The sequence below is a fragment of the Alexandromys fortis genome, unplaced genomic scaffold, assembly GCF_014885135.2.
Source record: "Alexandromys fortis isolate MF-2015 unplaced genomic scaffold, M_Fortis_MF-2015_v1.1 scaffold_46, whole genome shotgun sequence".
Classification (NCBI taxonomy): domain Eukaryota; kingdom Metazoa; phylum Chordata; class Mammalia; order Rodentia; family Cricetidae; genus Alexandromys; species Alexandromys fortis.
Genome location: NW_026067919.1, coordinates 4757159 through 4784228, shown reverse-complemented (window position 1 = coordinate 4784228; position 27070 = coordinate 4757159). Strand labels below are relative to the sequence as shown.

At 48.2% G+C, this 27070-nt stretch overlaps 1 protein-coding gene across 1 annotated transcript in view; it reads right to left on the bottom strand.

The window, feature by feature from the left end:
* Positions 1–27070, bottom strand: part of Tspan14 (tetraspanin 14) — a 56783-nt gene that overhangs the window by 6414 nt on the left and 23299 nt on the right. Inside the window, exons 2-6 of the mRNA XM_050140616.1 lie at positions 22745–22842; positions 5672–5722; positions 3799–3945; positions 2330–2500; positions 552–677 (exon numbers count right to left, since the gene is read on the bottom strand). Of these exons, the coding sequence (XP_049996573.1) occupies positions 552–677; positions 2330–2500; positions 3799–3945; positions 5672–5722; positions 22745–22825 (576 nt within the window). The 5' untranslated portion in view covers positions 22826–22842. The remainder of the gene's footprint in view (positions 1–551; positions 678–2329; positions 2501–3798; positions 3946–5671; positions 5723–22744; positions 22843–27070) is intronic.

The following is a 27070-nucleotide window of genomic DNA, read 5'->3' as shown; positions in this document are numbered from 1 at the left end:
ATAACAGAATGAAGGCGTGCTTCTCAGGGGCCATGACTAGGCATCACAGGGCTGTGCAGAAGCTTGTGCAGGGCTGATCTCTACTCCAGCAAAACATAGTCCTCCTTCATACATTACCCAAAGCGCTCAATTTCCAGAACCGTGAGCACTTAAGCCTTAGACTAGGAATGAAAGCAGGTGAAGAAGAGGCTAGACAATAATTAACCATGGAGTGGCTGTCCTCCATATATATGAGAGGTATACATAACTTTACAATCCGTGGGCTTCTGGGCACTGAGTACACTCTGCAGACAAAGTCCAAAAGGGGGCAGACCAGAGCACACCACCTTCACAGTAAGGGCCAAGAGCACCACTTGAAAAAGATCGGCTTTCTTCCTCCTTTACCCCACACAGAGCCAAGGTGCACCACTAAGAGGTTTCCCCGAATGCGTGCACAGTATTTCAGAGCTGCAAGGACCGGAGGTGGATGGAGGGAGCGGAAGGAACGCACCACACTCCATCAGCAGCCGGGAGGACTCTGGCAGTGGACTAGGGAAGGGACATCCACTCACCGCGGGATCTGGCACACAGCAGGAGAAGGGCACTCCACATTTCTCTCGGCTGTAGCTGGCACCACTGCAGTTGAAGTAGACATTGAGGTCCCAGTCTTCAGGGCCATAGGCCCCACAGCACTGATTCTGAAATCGCAAAAGCCAAGAACCGCATGAGGAAGGCCAGGGTCACTTAGCCAACCCAAGGTGTCTCTGGATGGCAGAGCATGTTCCCTTTTACCAGACACAGAGACACTGAATAACACTGCTAGGAAGGAGCAGCAGGCATGCCATCTCCTCTGTGCGGCTCACAGAGTCTAGGCATGCCACTTGCCAGAACCCACCCAAGCTACACTCCCTCCCCTTTAAAGGCTCACTGATGTACCCCTCTCCTAATCTAGAGAGCACTGAGAGACAAGCCTTCCTCCCTGGTAAACGGTCACAGCTGCTGAAAATGTAGGACTAGGGTGAGCATCAACAGTAACTCATTAAACTCCTGCCTTGACCTGGGGCCACGGCCTTCCACTCCCCAGTACAATGTGCAGCTGACAAAAGTCCTCATCAGCCTACAGAGGTGCAGCCCTAGCACACCGTGAACAGACCCTGAGGGAGTGGCCCAGCCTCAGCAGGCTCCTTCCTACACTCACCTTTGAGACTGGCCTAGAGGCCAAGAGCAATCTCTCCCTCCTCCACATCCTACTTTTCTAGTGAAAATCCCATCTTCCCCACCCACGCTCCTCCACGATGCAAGAAGCTTTAATGACTTAGTGACCATTTAAGTCATCCTAAGGCCTAAAACTTACTGGATCCTTTTTTATTTCTAGAAGAGCTGGGCCTGGCAGAGCACAAACATTCCTCTAATTTCAATAATCAGAGGGTAAGCTTGAGAGTAGCCTGGGCTACACAGCAAGACCCTGTGCCCCCTGTCTCAAAAAAGACAGACAGGAGACAGGAAGACAACATCACTTAGGAAAGAGCAGGGAAAGTGCTAGAAACTAGCAGGCCATGCCATATGAACACAAAAGAAAGAAATGGAAGAGAGAGGGCAGCAAGGCCATCTGCAGGGGGCTAAAAAGCAGGATCCTCCCAAGTCAGAGAAGGCAGGGGAGCCTCTCTGTTTGCACAAACCGGTTTTGCTGGCACCCAGGACGCATGCAACAGGGTAAACAAGTTTTGGTTAATAACAGTGGGTCAGTTATTTTTAGTGCTTTCTGGTTTCTCTTCGGAACCAAGTGTTCCACAGTAAAGACATTTTGGAAGCCAAGCTTCTGGGAGAGGCAGATCTAACAGGCCACTGTGGCAGGCAATAGGTTCATGCCAGGGGCTGCAGCAGCCAGTGATCCAAGCTTCCAGGTGCAGCTGCAGACAAGGGGAAGGGGCAGGAAGGCTGAGGGACACAGCTCTGCTTATTCAACCCCCTGGGGAAAGTTTCTGAGAGGTCACAGCCCTCCACCGAGAGAAGGCTTCCTCCAGGCAGTTTGCCCTTCAAGAACAGGAAGGAGAAAAGGTCCCAGAGAGGAAGGGGACAGGAATAGCTCCTATGGTGAGTCACAAGCCTGGGGGAGGAGCTCTATCCTCTACATCCCCTCTCCATCCACAGGACCCAAGGTCCTGGGGAGAATTGTGACTGAGCTGACCAGAAGTAGAGGGGATGCTCCATAACACCCCCTGCCATGCTGTGGCAGAAAAGCCACTGAGCAGGGAAGGCCTCATTCCCACTCAGCTGCAGGGCACCACAGGGTGACCAGAGGTGGCAAAGGGCATTCTCCAGCAGGAGGCCTGTGAGGAGCAGAGCTTACGGCTTTCTGAAGGGAGTCGATGAGGTTCTGTAGGTCAATGTCGTCCCGATAGGATCGGATGTTGCTCTCGAAGAATTCCCGGAACCGGTCCCTCACCCAGTCCTGGAACAGAAAGGCCAGCACAGCCACGGCCAGTTCCAGGAAGAAAATGAGCACAATGGCCCCGCAGAACTGCATGGGCACAAGAGAGGGGGAGTCAGCCGTCATCAGCCTGGCAAACCCATGCACCCCACTAGACCCAGAGCCACCGCCCGCTGCACAGAACTTCATCCCCATAAATGGGGTTTACCACTACTCATGCCTCAGTTACCATGGCTGGTAACTGAGATGAGCAGAGAGGGAGGGAGGGAAAGTCCAAACCACCATTTCCTGGGAGGCAGACCTCACTCCCCTCCCCCACCCTGGGAAAAGAAGCCTTGTCAGTTGCTGCCACAGGGAGCCTCCACCTGGGCTTTATCTGCTCCCATCCCTCCACACTACCATCCTAACCCTCCACTCCCCTTTAGGAATGAAAAAACTGAGACTAAAACACAGAGGGCATCTGAGTTCCCTACCACTCTAGAGGTAGAGTATGATCAGGACCCACTCTGCATGTGTCAAGCAGGATCGCCAGCCACACGCAGGCCTCTCTAGAAGCATGGCTGCGCAGGCGGGCAGTAGTGACATTCTACTGGGACCCGTGCAGCCATTGGGGCACAGATGAAACTATCTGTGGCCTTACAGCAATACAGGATGCTAAGAAGCTTTGTCACATCTAGGAAACAGAAAGGAGCCTGCGCAGGAAAACTGGAGAGGAATCGCAAGCGTGCACAAACACGTGCACACAGTCTGCTCACATGGACATGAGGTGCAAAACACAGTGTTTGGAAGGGGGAGGAGATCTAGAAAAATGTGTGCTCTGCTTTTCAGATGAAAAAGCTTGACCTAATAAACTCAACAAATAATAAATCATAAAGAAAATAAAAGAGTTTGCCTCACCAGGTGCTATTTAATTTTAACTAAATACATTTAGAAATGAAGTCGTATCTAAATATAAAACTAAACTTTTAGCAATTCATAATTCTGCCAGAAAATTAAGAACTCTACATTACATCCAACAGATTCACCCCCAGGAGGAAGGAAATGTTTTCTTAATGCGACTGGCGACATGGTTTGATCTTAGCCAGGAAGGGCAAAGGTGAGCAGCAAACAAACAATCCCTTTAGAACTCCCTTTAGGGGGAGCCATCAGGCAAAGGAGGCAGGTAGAACCTCTGCATCAGCTGGCTCCTATGGGAGGGCACAGCAAACCCCATTCTCCTAGGGTGAGGAACCATCATCTGGGCTTTTCTCCCCAAATCTTCCCTCCAGTGAGACAGAGGTTCAAAGGCCTCCTCCCTGCATCTACTGCCTGGGTCAGAAAAGATGTAAGCCCAGACCCCTAGCCCAGCACATCTCCCGCCTCCCACCATCAACTCCAGGACCACTCACAAACTTGAGCAGGCAGATGTTCTCCCGGAGAGCCCCCACACAGCCTGCGAAGCCCAGTGTGAACATCACCACGCCCACCATCAAGACCAGCACCACAGGGTCGATTCCATGCAACCGGGTCACCTTGGTAAGGTCGGACAGCACACCCTGGAAGAGGCAGAGGATACAAGGTAGCAATGCCCTTGGAATGGAGTCAAGGCCCTGGGACAAACTCTGTCAACAGCTATGGCAGGGGCCTGCTTCTCAAGAGATCAAGAGCCAGGCCAGAGTGTGCTCTAAACACTTCCAAGAGGCCCCAACTCTAGTTAGTATCCTTGTCCACCTCAGCCTCCAGACACTTTTCCCATGAAGTTCCTGGTCCACATTGAAGATGGGGGCTCCTGTGAGCCAGACCCAGATTCCTCCATGGCCCGTAGGGTACCTTGGCCAGGCCTCAGAGAAGTGGAGTCCAATGGCCTATGGTCAAACTGGCTAAAAACAGCCTCAAAATGACCATTTTTGAGGAAACACACTCAGCAAGGAGAAATGAAGGACTAGTGTTGCCTGGAGAGCTTTCTATGATGGAGCTGTCCTATCAGCACGGTTCAAAGAGAACCACCGTTGTTCTTGCAGGGGCTAGGGACAAATAAGAATTGGTTTATCATTTTTATTCAAATACATATAGTCAGGTACTACTGAGATGGCTCAACAGGTAAAGGCACTTGCTACCTTGCCTGGCAACCTGAGTTAAATCTCTAGGACCCACATGGTAGAAGAAAGAGCACCAAACTTACTCCCGTAGGTTGTTTTTTGACCTCTACTCATGCATATACATCACACACACACACACACAAAAAAGCAGTAAAATCTTTAAAAAGATATATGTATTTATGCAATATTTAAAAATAATTATATATAACTAGTGGCAACCACAACGGACAGATTCTGTGATATTCAAAGCAGGGGGAGTTGGGGAAGCTGCCAAAACAGATAGCTATAGCTACATAGGGAGCTCCAGGATCATGGCTCATACAGGTCAAGTCCACTGCAATCCCAAACATGGCCACATGGTGGCACTGTTAGGCATGGGTTACTGCCTGTGGGTCACTAGGACAGAGACCTTGTATTGTACAGCAGCTTTTGCCATCAGCGGTTCACAAGCCTCCTTGAAATTTGGAAATATCCAATTCTGCTCCTAAGACCATCACATGAAAGCTCATAGACCAAAGTCTGCTTCCTTTTTCTGGAAGCAAAAGCAGGTTCCACCACAGAAACAGGGGTGCTTCAGCTTTGGGTCCTGCTTGCTCCCCCTTCCTGAAAGAATTCTAGCTTTCCCACCTATAAGCTACAAGCACTAACCTTTCATAGGGTAAGGTGAGCACCAGGACTCCACCTTGCCCCTGGAGCTCTGACCCCCTAGAGTACCAAGTGCCCCCTTGTCTAGCTGCACAACGAGAGCTTGGTTTCTCCTTCCTCACAGACGAGCAAGCGGCACACAGGTGCTTGACCTCCTCCCTAGAAAGCCAGGGGCATAGAACCAGGCTCTATCTGCTTCCTTTGTTCTGTAGGCCAGGACAAGCACTTAAGGAGTAAACATGACTGTGCACAGGGACCTGTTCACTTGTTCCCAGAAATAACAGAAAGGGTTAGCAGGCAGCCCCAGGCCCTGCCTTGGGCACAGCTGCCAAGCCCAGCAGGTACTCTTCCACTACTGGCCTAACTGTCCACAACCTCCAGGAGCAGAGCCAACTTTTAGAGGCAAGTTCTTTCTGGGGGTTAAAATGCTACAAACCTTTCACTGCACAGTTAGTGCCTACTGAGCAGGCTAGAGGAGGGAACAATGCAAGTCCAATGGCTCTAGGCCTGGCTGCCTGGTAACCGAGGTTCCACCTACCTTTTCGCTCCATGCCCACAGCCCGACTCCAAGGAAGACAACGCCAGCCAACTGCAGGGGTAGAGGGAGGGAAAGAGAAGAGAGAGATCAGAAACCAGCACTAGAAACAAAGTCTACATTCTAGTCGAGTGAGCTGTCTCCTGTCCAGTGTGGCATCTGAATCTTGCGATGAAAGCGCCATGGAGACTGCAGACAGAACGGCCGGTGGCTGGTTTCTACCTGAGATGGCTGCAAGATCAAAAAGGCAAGGTAAGGATGCTGAGATCAGTCTTAGAGAGACAGACAGCCTCACGCTGACAAGAGACTGTTTCTTCTTCCTGTCCACCTTCACCCTCAACTCACTTCAGTGTGCAAGACCCTGTACTCCGGGTGACTGCCAGGGTTATCGGAGGCCTCTGACTCAGCTGAGATCTGCACGGCTTAGGCCAGCTGCAAGACAAAGCTACAGGGAAAAGCACAACCCAAGACCACCTGTTGCCCATCTCAGTCCCACAGCCCCGGATTCAGACTCCAAACACAGGCAAGCAGGTTCTCAACGTGTTCACTGGTCAGAGCGGAGTCTCCTCATCACAACTGCACATAGCATGAGACAGATACACATATGCTCAGGAAATAGCAGGGTCTTAGCTGATAAATTAAGGTAAGCCACATTAAGCAGAAGAGAGGCACTGTAACCTCAACCTCCCCACTACCGTCGCTCACTGACCCAAATACACCACACACTCCTAAAGCAGAGTGGATTTTTACCATATAAAGGTCGATACCCCGTGCTCTGCAAATGGAGCTGCCTGTTCTGTTGTTGGTTTTTTCACTATTCTCTACTTTACACTATGCTGGCATTTCAATGCCATTTAGTGGGACCTCACAGTAAGTAAGCGCTAGGTTTCTCTATGACTCAACTTTGCAAGTGGTATTCTCCAACTTTAAATGGCTTCTTCCTATTTTATTCAATACCAGATCCATGTAGCTGGAACAGGAAGGAAAAGCCCTGTGATGAAAACCCTGGGAGGTTTCGGTGCTCACTAAATCACAGGTCACTGTCACGAAATCCTCACAGGCCTAATATCTGGTTGTGGCTCTCTGAGGGCTCACAGCTTACCACGGTTGGTTCAGCTGGCATTCACAGATGAAGTCAGGCCAGGTCCTCAACATTTCCATTCTACAAAGCATAACACTGGCACCCAGAGAAAGCTAAGATCAAGAGACATGGCAGAGGGAAGCCTTGGTTCAGCTGTTCACTGTTTCTTCTTAGAAGCAGATACTGGGTGAGCATTCTGAAGCTATAAGACTAGTCCCCTGAGCCATCCTAAGAACCCAGTGTGGTATAGCAGTAAGGTCTTTGTTTTCCTGGACTCTATATCCCCTCTCTCCATCAGTTTCACAATGGCATGGGAAGTAAAGCAAAAGGCCACCCTACTACTCCTTAAGGCAACCAGTGACTGACTTGTCTTTCAGCAGAGTGGAGGCCTTTTTCTCATCTGACCTCATCAGAAGTAAGGTCACTGTTGGTCATTCCTCCTCCTCCTTCAATCAGGTTCAGAGACACCAAACATACATAGCTTGGGGCTGTCTTCCTCCCTTGCTGCCGCTCATCCTTCCTTTACAGATGCCACTAAATGATGGTAAATCTAATGGCTCAGTCAAAGACCCTTGGAACACTGGGGGTGGGGCATGATGACCCAGCAATCACATAGCTTTCAATACTACCACATCCAGGACCATCAGCCTCACAGCTCACATCTACCATCTCCTCTTGGCCTCCAGAGTCCTTCTTCCCCAGCTCCTTTCCTTATTAAACACCACTACATCTGTTCACTAGTCATTTTGGAGAAAACTCACAAGATGGAAAGAGGCCTCATAGTCACCAACTGGGACCCTCTGCTCATTTTACCTTCAAACCTTAAGAGTGTGTGTGGCCAGTTTTCTTCCTGATTCTCAGCTCCCCTCTGTCCATAATCTACCTCCTTCCAGGCCTACAATAAACTGGAACCATCATTTAAAACTCCTCTATCATTTGGTATCCAAAGGACTGGCCTTAACGCCCTCAGTACATACCAGAATTCTCAGGTCCTCAAAGTCCCTGGAGTAAGCCACACATCCTCCCTCATGTAGACTATTTAGTACACCGAATGGAATGCAAGCACTGTGCACATAGCTGTTATACTACATTGTTTAGGGAACAGTGAGAAACAGTCTTCTGTGCAGTTTTATAGCATCTTCCATCATGGTGAATTGAGATGCAGAACTATCACTTGCGGAATATGACTATGACCAGGTCACTCCACACTTCAAAACGCTGCAGTCACTTCCCCTCACACCTAGGGTGAAATTAAGGTTCTACCACAGTCTGCCACCGCCTGGCCTCAGTTCCTCGCCGCCTCCTTCCCATCATCTAGGTCTTCCCCCAAGATGTCTACCTTTGCCACCCTATATGAACTTAGTCCCTACTGGCTTGGTTCTCGGTGCAGCCCTGATCCTAACCCAAGTGTACCGTGCCTACCTTCAGCCACATTCTCATCTGTCTGCTCAGGGCTGTAACTCCCTCATGTGGAGAAAGATGGTGCAGACTGGGCCCAAGTGAGAACCCCACCAAGGCTTCAAGACCAGAAGGCCCCAAGTCTGGGGTTCTTCACACTGTCCTCTATGGGTTTACTTCTGGGTCTCATGTACTCCTGAGGGCCAGGCAAGAGCCTACCTAGCCTGGCTTGCCAGGCTAATGACCAATCAAACTACATACACAGAATTAGTGCAGTAGGATTGGAAGGTATCTTGACACTGCTGCCATCCAGTGTTCCCATTCAAAACTAGGCCTGCCGGACCACTTAGAGCAGTCCGCCCACTTCTGGGGATCTAGGGACAGGTGAAAAAGAAGGTTATCTTGAAACAATCAGTGGCTCTCAGACTCCCCTTCCCTCCCCACAGTACCTCATTCCCCCCCCCCCCATTAAATCAGCCTCAACTCCACATACACTTAGATGTTACTGAACCCACGCTGAGGTGTTTGGTTCGTTTAAGACATGATCTCTCTCTATAGGCCTGGTTGTCCTGGAACTTGCTATGTAGACCACGTTAGCCTTGAAGTGATAGAGCTCCTCTTGCCTCTGCCTCCAGAGTGCTGGGATTAAGTGTGTACCACCACATCCGGCCTTGAGGTGCTGCTTTAATTTTTCCCTGGAGTGGCTAAACAGAAAGAATGATGTTGGCTCTGCCAAAGCAAGTGTACAAAGTTGTGCATATGTAGGCAGGCTCCAACTCATGTCACACACGGGCACGCACCCTCCTTCAAGACCTGCAGGAGACTGCTGCTGGATCTGTCACAGTCATACAACGTTTTCTCTTACAGTGACTAAGAAGGACTCCTTCTCCTGTCATCTTATAGAAAGAACTGAAGTTAACTCAGACCCAAAAGACAGGAACTTAACAGCCACATGTCTGCTCAAGGGTTCAGTGAATATTGCCTAAGGCAGGAACTTTGGAGACCAATTATGGTCAAGAACCTGCGAGAGGACCAGACAAAGGATGTGATCGGCCTCTGGACCACATACCAGCTCCAGGAGTGAATGGTAGACCTGTCATTTCCTCCCCAGAACTCCCACAGATAGAGGACAAATGTGGAACCATGTCCGAGGTTACACTGGACCAACAGTTAGGGAGCCTGCATCAGACGGCTCTGTAAGCTGGTGACAGACTCAAGAACCCCATCTGGGTATCTCGATCCCTGACAGCATATTATCTCACTACCCACAGGGACAGAAGAGTGGGCAGCACTCTGAGTCATGGGCCCTACAGAGCACCTACAGAAGACTGACCAAATGAGACAGGGCTCCACAGAGGAGTTCTTAGGCTGCACAACCCTCATCAACATGACTGTGTTAAGAAGGAACATTCTACGAGTCTACATCCCAGTCAGAGCAGAAGAATCTCTGAGAGTCTCTGTAAAGATTCAGGAGCAATTACAGGACCAAGAGGTTCCATTGAACAATGGGTTAAAGAAGCTCACAGCATATAATTCAAGAATCCCAGGACCAAGGTTATTAAATGAAAATCTCTAGGCAACCTTCCCTATGGCTAATTGATCAGAAAGCCCCCCCCCCCCACATATACACATGCATGCACACATACACCCAGACCCCTACATACACATGCACACACCCACCACACACACATCCACACACCCATACCCCCCCACCCCACACTCTCCCACACCACACCCCATACACAACAACCCCCTCTGCATTAGTCAGGGTTCTTCTGGAGGGGAACAGAACTGGTAGGATGAACAAGTAGATACATAAAAAAGAAATTTATTAGAATGTCATACAGGCTGTGGTCCAGCTGGTCCAACAATGACTTGTCTACCAACAGAAGGTCCAAGAATCCAGTAGTTGCTCAGTCCACAAGGCTGAATGTTTCAGCTGGCCTTCAGTATACACTGGAATCCCAAAGAGGCAGGCTCTAGTGCCAGGGAAGGAATGGACTTACCAGCAAGAACAAACGGGCAAAGAGTGAAAGCTTCCTTCTTCCTTGTAATTTATATAGGTCGCCAGCACAAGGTGTGGCCCAGATTAAAGGTAGATCTTCCCACATCAAAAGATCTGGATTAAAAGTGTGTCTTCCCATCTCAAATTATTTAATTAAGAAAATAATCCCAACAAGTGTGCCCAGACACTTAGGTTTTAGTTCCGGATGTAGTCAAGTTGATACAAAGAACAGCCATCATACCCTCCAAAAACAAGAACAAGATGCCCTACTGGAGCATCCTGAGTTGGCACAGGTTTCCCTTATTCTGGAAACTGCAAGAATGCCCTCCCCAGTCCTCAAACAAGCACTGCACTGAGCTCTGAGAGTTTTGCAGAAGAAAAGAAGGAGGGATTGTATAAGCCAGGGGGGTCATGATGAGAGAACCCATAGAGACGGCAGATCTGAACTCGTGAGAGTTCATGTACACTGGACCGACAGTTAGGGAGCCTGCATCAGCGGATCTGCATGTGTGTAACAATTGTGTAGCCTGGTCTCTTAGTAAGGCTTCTAACAGCTGGAGCAGGACCTCTCCCTGGAGCTTAGCTGGCTTTTGCTAACCCATGCTGGATTACCAGGCCCCACCTCAACCTAAAGAGAAGAGCTTGGTCCTGCGTAAGCCCAGAAAGGGAGGTCTGTCCCTTTCTGAATGGAGATGGAGAAGGAGTGGATGGGGAGGTGGGTAGATAGGAAAGGGGAAGGGCCAGAAGGATAGGAGGGGGTGCTGGTTGATATGTAAAATAAATAAAAAGAAAAATGTTATTTAAATTAAAAAAAATGCCTAACCCAGGGCAGAAAGATTGTAAGAGCCAGAGGTGGTGAACAATTGTAAGGAAACAATATTGTCTAGATTCCTGGAGACTGTGACAGCATGAACAAGACCTGCACAAGTTCAAGACAGAGGGAAATCCCAAACCAAAGAGGGAAGCAGCTCTATGTATTTACTGCCTTTCTCTTTTCTTTTTCTTGTTTGCTTGCTTGCTTGCTTGCTTGGGTTTCTTTCAAGACAGGGTTTCTCTGTGTAGCCCTGGTTTTCCTGGAACTCGCTCTGTAGATCAGACTGGCCTTGAACTCACAACAGAGATCCATCTGCCTCTGCCCCAAAGTGCTGGGATCAAAGATATGAGCTACCACCCCCAGACCTTTTTTTAAGAGAGAAAGAACATGAACTTGGGTGGGCATGGAGTGGAGGATCTGGGAAGAGTCGGGGTATAGTAAAGAATATGATAAAAGTATGAATAAATTTTTTAATAAAAAAAAATCCCCTCACCATAAGGGTAAGCTTGCTATACTTTACCCAAGTAGATCAAGTGGCAATAAAAGTGTGAACATCTAAACCCTGCTAGATGGCAAATTAAGAGCATCCACCCAGGACTCAATGGCCTTGGCCCCTTGCCTAATTGCTCTAAACACACGTGTAATGCTTTAGCAATTCTTGCAGGCTCCACACATCTTAGCAAGGCCACATTTTTAGAATCAGTACTGCTGACCTCTGGTTCATGGTAAATCTATTTACACTGACTCAGGTACTCAGAACCAGTTCCCTGGGCCTCCTTATAAATATCTGAGGTAAGCAGAAGGGAACACACTAAAAATCCATGCAGTCCAGGGTCCAGGGTCCAGGGTCCAGGGTCCAGGGTCGATCTCCTGCAAGTCTGGGACTTTCTCAACACAGATGGCCCTACTCACAGTTAGGCTGAAAGGACTGGGGAAAGATTCTAATGGAATCTGCTTACAGCAAGGAGCCCTGCTCTCCTGGGTTCAGGCAGAGCTGAGGCCTGAAGGGCCACCAGGTGACCCTCATACATCTCTACCTGTTGCATGCCCCTAGTGGTGGTTAATCGTCATCTCCAGCGTCTGTAATTTAGAACCAACTGAAGGACATATCTCTGGATGTTTCTAAAGAGGTTTAACTGAGGGGTAAGACCACCATTCCACAGACCAGGGACAAGCCCCAGCTTTCATCTCTCCGCATCCTGATGGTGAGCAGCCATCTAATGCTCCCGCCACCACGATGAACTGTACTCTCAAACCATGACCTGAAATAAAACTCCCTTCTTCTTCTTCAGTGGCTTTCATCAGGTGTCTTGTCCCAGCATGGAGAAAGTAGCTATTACAGTCTTACTCCAGGCAGTTCCCAAAAGGACTAGTGTCCTAAGAAAAGGTCCCCTCTTCCAGAGTCTCGGCTTCCCCTTCTGGAGAAAACAAGAGATGCAGAGTAAAGGAAATCAAAGCAGGAAGGATGCAGACAGACAGCAGGGTAGAGAACAAGAGCCTGAAGAAATTATACTATCAAGTTTGTTCTTCACACATCCCAAGGCTCTGAGCAGTCACCCATCTCTGGGGCTCCATCTGACAATCAAGCACCTCATGGCTATGCTTTGACACCTAAGTCCTGCCAGCAGGATGCAAAATCATGGTCATGGACTATCCCAGAACAAGAAACCCCAGGGTGAGTTCACAGACTCTTAGAGATACCTGCGACTCCTTCAACTGCCTATGATTCAACTAAATCTGAGGTCATATTGGCCTCCAAGAGGCACAGACCCTAAAACAGCAGTTCTCAACCTTCGTAATGCTTCGACCCTTTAATATAAAGTTTCTCATGTTGCACTGACTCTGAGCCATATAATTATTTTCATTGCTATACCATTAACTAATTTTGCTAGTTAAGAATGGTAATGTAAACAGCTGTGTTTTCCGATGGTTTTAGACTACCGCTATAAGAAAGTCATTTGACCCCCCCCCCCCCAGGTTGAGAACTGCTGTCCTTAACCCAACCTGGCCTTGAAAGTCCACTCAGTGGGCTGAGCCCTACCTGGGTCATAGTACATTGGGGTTATGTAGCCCTGTCTACTATGAATGAAGACCCTGGGAGTTCAAAACAGGGCAGCGAATCTCTTTCCAAACAATCCCATATCAAAAATCTTAGCTGAGGGCTGGCTCAAAGAGAAAAGGCATGGAAAACTGATGACATGATTTGATCCCCAGATCCCACAGTAGAACAAGAAAGCAGAATCCCTAAAATTGCCCTCTGATCTCCGTGTGCACACCATGGAACGCGCTCGCGCACACACACATGCAACGCTAATAAATAAAATAAAATAAACACCCATTCTAAAGGTCTGAAAAGAACCACCTCTCAACGGAAGTTTGAAAGGTCGAAGAGCCATGGGGAGGCTGGGCCTGCTTCCTCAGTTTCCTCATCACAGGGGAAATGGGTCCGAGGCAGGAGGCACCATGCCCGGAGTCACAGAGTTATCACAGGCCAGCTTTTCCTCCCTCCGGATGGGTGGCAGCTGTGAATGAGAAGCAGATGGCCTCTGCAGCACTACAGGGGACCCAGCAAGCAGCCTGGAGCAGGGGCAAGGACTGCTCCAGGGGCAGCTTCGGGTGACACTGATAACCTAAGCCCCACCCAGCAAAGGTTAAGGAAAGACAATGGAGGAACCAAGTTATTACAAGGGAGGCTCTGGGCAGCACCCCAGCAGACTGTCTCTGCCTTCACTGTCCCAGATGACATAGGGAAACATCTAGGTTACTATACCAGGGCAAAACAGTCAACATTCTGAGTTCTGTGTGTTCCCTGAGCTCTGCTGCAACTGTCCCACCGGCTGTGAACACTGGGAGAATCCAGAATTGCTAGACAAATGGATAGACCTGGCGGCCTTCCAGTGAAAATTATGTGCAAAACAAGCAGAACCAGGTCTGACCTGCCGGCCACAGGCGGCCAAGCCCAGCACTAAACTATCACATTAAAACCGTCTGGACTTATGGATGAAGACAGGATTTCCTTTAATTCAGCCACGTAAACTCTGGGTATCTCTAACTCTGGTATGTTTTTGTATTATTTTAGCAGATGTGAACAGCTTACAACTGTATAGAACCCATCGACATATGCCTATAATAAAGTGTTCCACAACACCATACTGTTATGGAAAAACATTCTCATCAAAAACTACCTGGTACCCAGATAAAAATTCCTTTTAAAAAAAGAGGCCCTGTAAGAAGGTGGCAGAAATCAAAAAATAAGGGACAAAGGAATGACAGCAAATTAACAAAGACTTGAAGACAGATACATGCACGCTGAGGAAACATAGGTGGCAATGCAGAAAGAGCAGAAGACACACACAAAAAGACTCCTGTGGTGGGGATCATGGTGCAGGCACCTAATCCCAGAACTCAGGAGGCAGAAAGGAGCAAAAGACACACACAAAAAGACTCCTGTGGTGGGGATCTTGCTGCAAGAACCTAATCCCAAAACTCAGGAGGCAGAGGCAGACAGAGCTCCAGAGTCTGAGGCCATAACGAAATCCCGTGTCTCACCCTGCACAAAACACAGTTCACATGAAGGATAGGAAACATGGGAGTGCCCTTTGAAACACAAATAAGGCGAGAATTTTCTCAATTGAACCCTAAGAGCACAAAAAACAGGCCCAAGAAAAAGAAACTACACACACACACACACACACACACACACACACACTGAGGAAGCAGCAGTTTAAAGGAACAGACACCCTACAGAATGGAAGAGAAATCTTTGCCAACTACATTAGACTAAGGGGTTTAGGTTAATATGTAGAGTTGCAAAAAAATGAGCACTAAAAAACAAACCAAAAAGAAAAAGGAGGAGGAGGAGGAGGAGGAGAAGGAGAAAGAGGAGAAGAAAAAGAAGAAAAATAAGTATTCAAAGTGCCAATCAATCAATAGGACCATGAACCAAATACAGAGTCTCACCATGTAGCTCTGGCTGGCCTAGAATTAACCATGTAGATCACACTGTCCTCAAACTCAAGATGCCTCTGGCTCCTCAGTGCTGGAATTAAAGGTACACTAACACATGTGCCTTGCCTCTGCCCCCCAGGAAATATTTGTGGATTTTTTTGCTTTTTTTTTTTTTTTTTTTTTTTTTTTGAGTGCTCAACATCAGGGAAATGCAAATTAAAATTAAAACTACTTTGAGATTTCATGTTACCCCGGAGAGAATGTGAAGAAGGCAAGCACTGACTGATAAGGGTTTGGGGAAATTGGGGCCCTTACACAATGCTGGTGGAGTATAATCTACTCCTCAGGCACGATGAAAATCATTGTGGAGGTTTGACAAACATCTCATGTGTGGATGGCGGCCAGGAAACTAGAGGGCCGGTGAGACGGAGTAAAAGGCTTCAAGGAAGGGGTGTGGGGTGATGATATGAAGGGGAAGTGGAATAATGGGAGTGGAAGGATAAGGCAGGGACGGGAAGGAAGGGAGTGAGGGCAAGGGCTAAACCAACAGGAAGACTGTAGGAGACGCTGCTGTGAAGAGTACCAGTGTGGAGGCCACACGCTGTCATGGTTACTTTCTTTGTTCTCCACCTTAGTTACTGAGTCAGGTTGAACCCAGAGCTCAGAGTCAACTAGCCCTGCCAGCCACCTTGACCCAGGAGTCTGTCTTCTGAGTGCCTGCCCAGGTTTTATGTGGACTCTGGAGATCTGAATTCCAGTCCTCACTTTGGCAAGGAAGCAATTTATCCACTGAACCCTTGCCCTCACTGTTCAACAGAAATTTGAAAAGTAATTTCTGAAGAAAGAAGACAAAAAACAAAGCAGTACAAACAAGATGGAACTGAGACACTCCCACAGGACAGGCAGCCCTCTCTGATAGAGCTGCCATGCCAGTGATCTACTGGCACACGCACGCGCACACACACACACACACACACACACCTTGTATTGGCAAGCATCCTGTGGATATGTAACAACCATACACCAGGCACTAGCCACCATGCACAAGGGACAGCCTTTTGCTTTATCTTCCTTAGTGGTCTCTGCTTGGCACAGGGCTGAGGCATCCCGAGGTGAATACTCCTAGCCACACCTTAGTTGGAGGGGAGTCCCTGACATGGCAGTCCTTGCCCTCTGCCTTGGCAAGGCTGACTCTGAGAACACATGCACTCCTACTTATGCCAAGAGATAAGGAGACTCACTTCCTGTGACTGTAAGTGGGTAAGTGTGTCAGCCAGGTCAAATCAATGCACACACCTTCTGACCCACTAATCTCACTCCTGGGAATCTACCAGAGCAATAGCTCCTTTCCTTTCCTACAGGAAAGAACCCGAACTGCATAAATCTGTACCAGTCTCTACAGTCTTATCTAGAACAGGGAAACGCTGAAGCAACCTAAATGTCTCACATAGAAATTCCTACAAAAAATACAACCAGAAAGATCGTGTGGCAACCGAAACGTCCTCCGCCTGTGTTCTGGTATGATATGCAGACCCCAGGCAGGTTTTGACAATGCCCATGAGGACATTAAACTGTGCACATTTACAGAGAGGCGGCTGCAGCATGGAGAGGGCTGTATGTTATTCAGGGATGCTTTGTTGAGTCTTCTGCAATTCAGGTCATTGCAAAGGTGCACTCAATAATACTTTTATTTGTTTATTTTTATTTTATGTACATTGGGTTTTTTATTGTTTTTATTGAGCTAAATATTTTATCCCACTCCCCCTCCTTCCTCCCTTCTTCCCATATACTGGGTTCAGCCTGCATATAAGTCTGTGAGGGTGACAAATCCCCTGGAACTGAAGTTACAGTCAGGTGTGAAGGCTGATGTGGGTGCTGGGAATTGGAACTCACGTCCTCTGGAAAAGCAGCCAGTGTCCTTAACAGCTGAGCCATCTTTCCAGCCCCTCAATAATTATTGAAAGAAGAGATAGTACACTCAGCAGTGAAAACTACATTGTTTCATTCTTAAAACAGATTTTTCATATGCATCATTTAAAAGATGGAAGCAAAGGAGCTGAGAATGCAGTTCAGCTGGTAGAACGCTTGCCTTGCATGCATATGAAGGCCTAGGTTCAAACCCCAGCACTACATAAAACAGGCAAGACAGCAGTCTGTGCTGGGAGGACCATCAGAAATGCAAAGTAATCCACAGCTACCTGAGACCTTATCTTAGTGGAGGAAATGGGCAGGGGGGGGGGACCGGGGGGCGGGGGGGGGAGGTGAAACAGAGAACACAGGTGACGGAAGCTGGGAAACAAACTGCAATCAGGCCAGGGTCTCATACAACACAGCAATTCTCCATGAATTGAGGGGTGGGTTGGGACTGCTCCCCCCAGTCTTCTTGCTTACTCTCTGGAGTAGGGCAACTGCCAGTCCTGGTGTGCCAGAGTAGACTGGGGCTCATCTGGTAAAACTATCAGTAACTTCTCCCTTGAGACTCAGATTATACATTATGTTCACCCCACCCATAGGAGGTATCAGTTACTGGGAAGGAGTGGGCTGAGATGTTCGAGGTTCCTGCCCCACTGTCTCACTCAGAAGCAAGGTTGCCCAGTTACAACCAGATACAAACTCACAAAACTGACAAGCTAGAAAGCTAGGACTTAAACTCACTCAGGTTGTCAATGGCTGGGTGTTGGCTTTTTTCCAGCTTTTTTTTGAAAGTAAAAACATGCATAAAGTTCTCCAGTGATGTAGCACAGGCCTGATGCCTGCACGTAGAAGGAATGGGCTCTCCATTTTTAATCTGCCTCTAAAACAGATCCAGGCAAGTGCTTTATCTGAATTTGGGGAGATTACAGTCAATGCTTATGGGAGCAAGCAATCTTGACTTGTGGATCATACTCGTCGAGAACATTCAAGAAGCAAATTCAGGACAGGGTGCCTTCTTTACAAAACTGAGCTGTGTATGAACATAGACAGGGCAGTCCACAGTTCCTCCTGCCTTGCTTCCCTAGTTTCTTTTCCTGTCTGCTAAAATGAGACATTTCTTCTTATATTTCTATGAAACACACATGACATAAAATTGATTTTAACCATGTTCAAGTGTACAGCTCACTGAGATAGAGTACATCCCAACAGGGCCAGTCATTGTCACCACCCATCCAGAGAGCTCTTTTTATATTACAAAGGTGAAACCGGACCCCTTAAACAATAATTCCTTGCTATGGGTTGATTGTGTTCCCCAAGATTCATGTGCGAGAGACTTTGTCCCCATTGCAACGGTGTTGAGAAGTGGGGCTTTCCGGAGGGCAGTAGGTCGTGAGGATGAATGGATTAATTCATTACTGCTGGAGTGGGCCTGGTATAAAACTGAGTTTGAAGGACGCAGATAGAGCACAGTAGCAAAGCACATACCCAGCACATACATGGCCCCATGCTCATGCCCAGCACTGCAGGGGAGTGAGGGGGTGGCTGAATTTGGCCTCCCTTTGCACTCTTTCATTCTTCCACCCATGTGACACTTCCACCAGGCTATGGCTTCCCCAATCTTGCCCTTCTCTGCCTCTAGGACAGTAGTTCTCAACCCTCCTAAAAAACACTGCTACCCTTTAATACAACTCCTCACGTTATGGTGATCCCCAACTATAAACTTATTTTCACTGCTATTTGATACCTGTAATTTTCTACTGTTATAAAACGCAATGTAAATACCCGTGTTCTCCAAAGGTCTTTGGCAACCCCTGTCAAAGGGCTGTTGAGGCCCCAGAGGTCACAACCCACGTAAGTTGAGAGCTGTTGCTCTAGAACCATGTGCCAAATCAACTTCTACTGGTTAGAGGTGACCCAACTGGAGGTGATCTGAACGAGCGGCACAGATGGACTATGACCCTCCCATTTGCTCATCACCTGGCAACCAAATTCCACTCTTTGTGTCTGCCTGTTGACTACTCTGGTTACTTAGTGGGGCCATCCAGTCAGTATCTACCCTGAAGTGGAATCCGACTGTTATTTTTGTATCTGGGTTATTTTACTTAATATAATATTCTAAAGGTTCATCTACACTGTAGCATGTGTCCTAGAGTGACCAAGGCTCTCCTGACATGTATATGGAACATATCCTTATCCATGGACAATCAATGGCCACAGGTTGTTTCTACCTTTTGGCTACAGTGAATAAGGTTGTGCATACTGGAGAACAGACATCTGACATTCTGCTTTCAGTTCTCCTGAGTATATATCCAGAAGTGGGGTTGCTGAAGCACATGGTAATTTCATTGTTAACCTGAAGTAACATCAGACTGCAATCATGGATCATTACGTGTTTCCATGACAACAATGTACAAGGTCACAGATTTCTGCACATCCACATCAACATTTATTTTCTGCTTAAAAAAAAAAAAGGAAACATATCACACCTTAGTGAGTGTGAGGTAGTATCATACTGTGGTTTTGATTTGTGTTTCCCTGGGTTGAACTGAGACTCTAAACTAGAAACAGGTCTAGCACAAGTAGAAAAGTTTGTGTGTGGAGAGCGGGGGAAGGGGTAAAACAGTACTAGTGTTCTCAAACAAAGTGGTAGGCTGGCTAGAAGCTACTTTCTGCATCACCCTGTGTAAAGAACTTCCTGAAGCCCAATTCTCTGCTTGCAGAGAACAGCATCCACTTCTTACCAAGTGGAGGATGGGCTCTGGGAACCCCAGTCTCAAAGTCAGAAAAAAGCAAACTGACAAAAATCACTGGAGTGCTACAAAGATCTATCCCGACGGCTCAGTACAGCTATTCTGTCCTATGACCTCAACCTGGTCGCAGGAACATCAGGCTGCCATCTATTCCGACGGCTCAATACAGCTATTCTGTCCCATACCTCAACTTGGTCACAGGAACATCAGCCTGCCATCTGCACACTCAAGCTGGCCTACTGAGCAGTCCTTCCCCACCCCAACAAAGCGAACACAAATGCTCCATGTGGAAAATGATCCAGGCTTTGATTCAAAGAAATCCAAGAGAGGGTGGGGATGAAGACGAAACAAAACCAGCTGTAAGAAGTTCATTTCTGAAGCTGGATGATGGAAGCACCAAGCTTGTTACATTTCTCTACTTTCTGCATCTAAAAAAGAAAACGCAGAAGCCATATGGACTTAGCATGCCATTTTCTACCTTTTCTGAAACCTCGCAAGGGAGCCACAACAGGAAGCTGAGAGCAACTCTCAATGATAACACCAGGCTTTTCAAGGTCACTAGGTTCAGGAGGGAGGCCAGACTGTGTCCAGGTGTCCACAGCAGGCTGGCTTACTTTCCTCACTGAACTGGGAGCTTCCCAGGTCTCTGTGAGTTTCAGTACTTGGGCCTCCCTCCATGTTGCTGCATCCTGCCCAAGGTAAGTGAATCCCTGCCAGGAACACAGGGGACGGTGGCCAACACCAAGGGGCCCAGCCTCCCGCTTCCACTCCCATCCATGAGGACATTTTCTTACTATTTCTGTTTGTTCCCTACTCTTCTGCCCCAGTGCTCGCTAACAAAAATGATTAACTCTCGACCACAGACACTAACTGCCAAGTCTGCACAAATCCTTAAAATACTACTACATACTTCAACCCAGCAGGCTTGCCACAGTTCTGGACTCACTGAACTCCACTGTTGGAGTCTGCTGCTGCTGGTGCAGTGTTCCCTGGAGCTGTTACAAAGATGACCAGGGACTGGGCCTTGACAATGAGGGTATTGTGCCACCTGCAGCAATTGGGATGAGTCAAAGGTCAAGTCAAAAGCCAAGCAGGCAAGGTCAGGGCACTTGCTTGGGAAAATAGGGAGCACAGGCCCTCCATACAAAGAGCGAAATGCAGTCTAATAACTGTGGCGCGCATGACTGTCTATCTAGTCAGCCCCTCGCCTCTTTTGCTTCCTGGCCATGAGGAGAGCAATTTAGTGCCACACACTCTACATCACTGCCCTCTGACACCACAACCAGAGACTAAAATCAACAGTCCAGGTGATCGTGGAACCTCTTAAAATGTGTGCCCCAAATCAACCTGTCTGATTTTAAGTTCGCCACACCTGGTATTTTGTCAGAGCGGAAGGAAGCAAGCACACACATTGATATCCAGTACCGCCTACATCGGGAACCAAGCTGAAGTTGTTGGTGGAAGACTGTCTGAGCACAGGGAAGTCTGAGTTGGACGGCCATACTACTGCAGTCCACACTATTTCTCTGGGACAGAAAATCCTAAGTACACAGATAAATCGCCAGGACATGACGTCGGAAGGTCAAAGTTGAAAAGGCAGGAATTAGAGGGTGCATCTCCAGAATGTCATTGGCCAGTCAGGGAACACCTCAAGCTCTCCACACATACCTCGCCAAAGTTCCACCTCAGAACATGGCTCAAACGGCCTTCTCCCTCCCTCTGTAGCCACTCTGAAGCCGGATCACACCACCCAACACAAACAAAACCTTCTAAGAGTTAAAGAAATAGAAAGCCAGGGATGGTAGCATATGATCATAATCCTAGCTAATCAGAACGCTGAGGCAGGGGGATCATAAGTTCAAAGTCACCCTTGGCAACTGTCGTAAACAGGGTCTCTATTGCTGTAATGAAACACCATGACCAAATGTGACTTGGGGAGAAAAAGATTTCTTTTACCTTGAAGATTACAGTCTGTCACTAAGGGAAGTCTGGGCAGAAACTCAAGCAGACGGGAACCTGGAGACGGAACTGAAGCAAGAGCTATAGAGAAATGCTGCCTACTGGACTAGTTTCTCATGGCTTTCCCCGCTTACTTTCTTACAGCACCCAGGACCACCAGCCAAAGGTGGCACCACCTATAATGGGCTGGGCCAAATCATGACAGATTTGCCACCTACAGGCAAATCTTATGGAGGCACTTTTCTCAACTGACAGTTGCTCTTCCCAAATGATTCAAGCTTGTATCAAACATTAAATTAGCCAGGACAACAATTAAGATTATCTGAAAATAAAAACTAAAGGGGGCTGGGGTGTAGCTTAGTGGTAGAGTGCCTGTTTAACATGCACTCGGCCCTGGGCTCAAATCCCAGCACTGCAAAAGAAAGAGGTAAATAATAACTCAACACCCTTGAGACCGATGCAGCCTGAGCTTCCCAACACCTGTCCTGGCCTGCCTGTGTCACCTTACTCCAGCCTCACGGCTGCCTGCTGTCTTTTGCTCAGCTCACCTCTTCCTCCACACAGGCAGCCAGACAGCTTTTGCAACTACTATTCTGACTGGGTCTTTCCTCTTCAAACCGACTGGGCTGCCTCTTCATTAATACTCGGGTCTCGGTCCCTGAGGTTACTTTCTGCACCCTTGGCTCAGCGTACTCTGCCAAACACATATACAACAGCAAGGAGCTGTCCTGCCTACCTTCCGATGCTCTTATACCACTCTTAGGAAATCACTTTTTGTCCCTCCTCAACTATCCCCTCCCAGGATACAGCAGAGAGCCTTGCCCACAAAGTACTTGGCTGTTCGTGTCTTGCCAAGGCATTGTTGGGTTAGGAAGATAGCATCGTCACTCCAAGACTGTGTCCAAAGGCTTCCCGAATCCTCCAGACCCAGGGCAGGGGGTAGGGTGAGGGTGGGTGGGTGGGTGGGTGGGTGGGTGGTGGTGGTGGTGGTGGTGGTGGTGGTGGTTGGAGCCCTTAGTCTGACTTTTAGTCACCTTGGTGCACCCATGACATTACTCCTGGCTGGTTCTAACAGGACAGGGACCATGGAACCTGCCCACATCTTCCCAAGGCCTCCCTGGAGTCTGGTCATCAGAAGTACAGGGAGAATCAGGACTCGGTGATGAAGATTCCAACCAAGAGACCATGGCGGCGCCCCAGGACTTACCCAGAAGACGATGTTGTAGCTGAAGAGCAGGTACTTGTACCAGCAGCTGACCTCGGCATTCGAGTATCTATAATAGTGCATCTTCTGAGAGGCGGGACCTGCGGGGGACAGTGACTGATGAGGCACAATCAGCTTTACACCTGCTCCCCAAGCACAAAGGCCACGGCTCCCATTCAACTTCCAGAAACCTCCACTGCCCCCTCATGTCCACTTGTTCATCTAAACACAAATGTTCTAACAGTGCCAACTAGAGGCTAGACAACAACCAGGTTAAGTCAGCTTCCATTTAAAAACAAAAACAAATGGAAAAATCTGAAGAAGAAGAAGAAGAAGAAGAAGAAGAAGAAGAAGAAGAAGAAGAAGAAGAAGAAGAAGAAGAAGAAGAAGAAGAAGAAGAAGAAGAAGAAAAAAAAAGGATGAGAACTTTGAAGTGTCTTCAAAGTATCAGAAACTCTGGAACCTTCTCAACCATTTACTGCATCATCTTCTCAGCCATGCATTGATTATTCCACTCCATACCACGCCAAGGACAGTGGAGTTCAGAAAGGTCATGTGACCATCCTAAGACAAGGGGATAAACACAGTGGCTCACACTGTAATCCCAGCCTTTGGGAGACTGAGACATGAGGGCTGCTGTGAGTATCAGGCCAACTTAGGCTACACAGTGTGACCTCACCTATAAAAATAAATCCATAGATACGAGGGTAAGGATGGAGCCCGGAATCTGTACCATAGAAAGCAGATTCCATTGTCCATATTATTTTATCCACCATAGCCAACGAGGAAATGAAGACTTGGATCACAGGAGGCACAGTGGGAAGAAAGCTGAAAGATGGGCAGGCTTGTGCAGGATCCAACCATGGGGCCGGCACAGAAAGACTATTAAGGCTCCATGTTCATTTATCTGTTGTCTGAGACAAGTTCCCATTCTCAGCATGTGGAGAAGTGAGAAGGCCCAGTCTGAGTAGAGGCCACTGAGGCCCACAGAAGTCAGCATTCACCATCACTCCATCCTCCTTCCTACCTCCTACGCTATCCTCCATGACCACAGCTTTGCCCTCCTGGCCAAAGGCAAACAATCTGGACTATACTGTCCCTGTAGGAGCACTCTTGGAGCTGTGAACAATGTATGTTGTTTCTTATCTGTCTGCTCAAAACACTCACAAAGCCAGGCCGCCAGTGTTACTTCCATTTATCCACCACCCCCAGAAGAAAGCATGGATGAACGGTGGAACAGGAAAGTTGAAAGCGGGGGGCAGGATCTAAGGCACCAGACTGTAAGGGGGTACCACCATCTCCGCACACTCAACACCACCCCACATGTACATGCAGACAGGCACACAGCAGCCTGACATCTACCCCATCATCACCCCGCTACCAGGACACTTCTGTGACACCGCCCGCTAAGGATGAGTGGGGACACACTCTGCCGAGTGCTGCAGACACACGCGCCACAGAACCACACAAGCAACAACACGGGGAAGCTCAAACTCCTTCAAAAAAGAAAGAGTTCAGAAAAAGGCACAGGCACCAATCGTCACAGCATGCCCTGACCAATCAAGTTCCTGCCTCATGGAGGCCTCGGGGACCTCAACTGAAACAGGTAATATATGACCAGTCCCTGGTGCTACCATGAGGGAGGGCTTCACCTGACATCATCGGAGTCCGCCTCACATTTTACAGGCTCCAGCATCTGTGTAGATTTGGTTGGGCTCTGAATGTGTATTAAGCTTTTTGGGTGACTAGGCCATGAAGCCAGATGCACGCCTGGTGGAGCAGCTATTACACACCAGAGGGCCGCTGTCTCTGTGGGAGCCTGGGAAGACAGAAGAGCCCGGCTGTGTGGGTGCAGCACCTTGGCCGGCTGTAACAGGCGCCTGCAGACACCTAACCAGAGAGGACGTTCTTCAACACAAGCATTGTCTGTTTCATTTGAGGACATTTGTACGGAAGGAAAGATCATTGGAGACAACTGGATGGTCCTCTGTAGGAGTTAAAAATTCAGCCTAGAGTTCATTAACTCTAACCCACTTAGCTACTGAAATGTGCTGTTCAGACAGCAAAATGTCCCAAGTGCTAGGAACTCTGTCCCTTAGAGACAAGACTGTCCTGTCCTCAGAGCACCAAAGGCACCCCTTCTTCCAGGGCTCATGGAGAAGCCGGGGGAAACAGGCCACACAAGCATCCAGATGCTCACAACTCCTAGATGGCACTCCATGGCCACCATTTGGCCCAGTGAGGATAAGAACTCTAAGCCCCCTCCATCTTCTCACCAGCAAACACTGTCTGCTTGGACTGGCAGTATTGACTCACCATATGTCCCAGCTCCAGGCCTCCATGATTATCCCATGATGACCATCACAATACAAATCCCGGGTCTCTTTCAGTTCTAGCCAGTTCAACGTGGATAACACAGACCCACACAGAAAACCACCCCACAGGGAAATAGCATTCTGAGTGTAGTACGTTCTCCCTATACAGGGTGATGTCTTCACCCCATAAGCCCCACGACCAAACAGGAAGCAACTCTGTCTACACAAACCCTCATCAAAGAACTGCAAGTCAAGACCTAATTAAACCCCCCCCCCCCCCCCCCCCCCCCCCCCCCCCCCCCCCCCCCCCCCCCCCCGCGTGCAGTGACTTCCTAACACTTGGCACCTCACTAGGAGCAAGTCTGGCCTGCAGGGGCCACACACTCTCTAACTGCCCAGGGCACAAGGTATCACACCCATACAGCATGCCCCTTCTGCTACTTACAAACCAAGAAAATGCATGAGCATCATCTCATTTCCTTTGAAATGACAACTCAGACCCTGGGGTGGGGTGGCCTCCTGATGGTACTGATTTCCCCATCCCCAACTCACAGAAAGTGAAACCATTTCAACGGCAATAAAAAACCCTATTTTCCAGCTTTCTGCCACGAGTCTCAGGAAGGGAAAAATGGTGGTGGCCTTGGGCTCTCCTTTGGGGTCCTGTTGTCTCCTGCTGGCCAGAAACCCAAAGATGTATTTTACAGCTTACACTGTAGAACAACAGGAATACTTCTTTTCCAGCCTGGTCTAAACTTGTCCTCTACAACAGGGCACAATGGTCTTCAGCAAAGCAAAGAATCAGCAACTCAAAACTTCAGGGGCAGAAAAAGGACTGAGCACTCATGAGCCAGCTGCCCATACTCTTCCCACACTCACGGCTGTGAGGACACGAGAAACTAGACCTGACCCCAAATGACTCCAAAGTGTCCAGGGTCCCTGACATCTCACCTCATGGGGAAAACACAGAGTGAAGGCAGACCTTAGCCAAGTCTCTGTAACTGGAGGTTTCTCCTCCCACCTGGTCCCATAGCCACTTTGAAAATAACTACTCTGAGGCTTATTATTAATTACAAACTGTTTTGCCTATTAGCTCAGGTTTATTATTAACTAACTCTTACAACTTAAATTAAACCATTTCTATTGTTCTATATTCTGCCCCAAGGCTTGTGGCTTGTTACCTCACATCTTGCTTCTCCAGTGGGTGTTGGCATTTCCCTGACTCCCCCTTCTTTCTCCCTGTCTCTCTACTTGGATTTCCCATCTGGCTCCATTCTGCCTGGCTATTGGCTAAATCAGCTTCTTTATTAACCAATGGCAATAAAACATATTCACACATACAGAGGGGCATACCACATCAAGTACTAACCCTGTACAGTTGACACTAATACTCTTTACCTTAACACGCACACACACACACACACACACACACACACACACACACACATACATGGATGGACAAATGGACAGACAGAGACTGGCTAATTTTGGCTTCCTAAAAGGCAATAAATTATTCAGATACTCGCAGACCTAGCAGAGAAGAATTTAAAAGCTACTCTATATGCATCCAAAACAATGATCAGACCTCGACCATGAACTCCAAGAACTCACAGATATAAAATAAAGCATCTACTTGGTAACAGGAAAGGTGGAATTACCTTATAGTGGTAAGCAAGCTGGTTAACAATCTGAGGGGGATTAAATAGGCAAAAATCAATCTAAATAGTTAAAGGACACACTACACCTGCAAGCGTGCACGCGCTCTCTCTCTCTCTCTCTCTCTCTCTCTCTCGCGCGCGCGCGCGCGCACACACACACACTCTGGAGAGCAGGATGTTCAGATCCATCTCCCCCTTAATCATCTTTTCTTGTGAGGTATCCAGGAGGTGGGGTGTAGGAAAGTGTGAGACTGTGGCAAATTTCCACATGATTAAATCCCATTAAAATAATAAAAGAAACATAAGTCACGAAAGCTTTCTGGAGGTACAGCACTGATAGCAGGTAAATGTTTGTGACA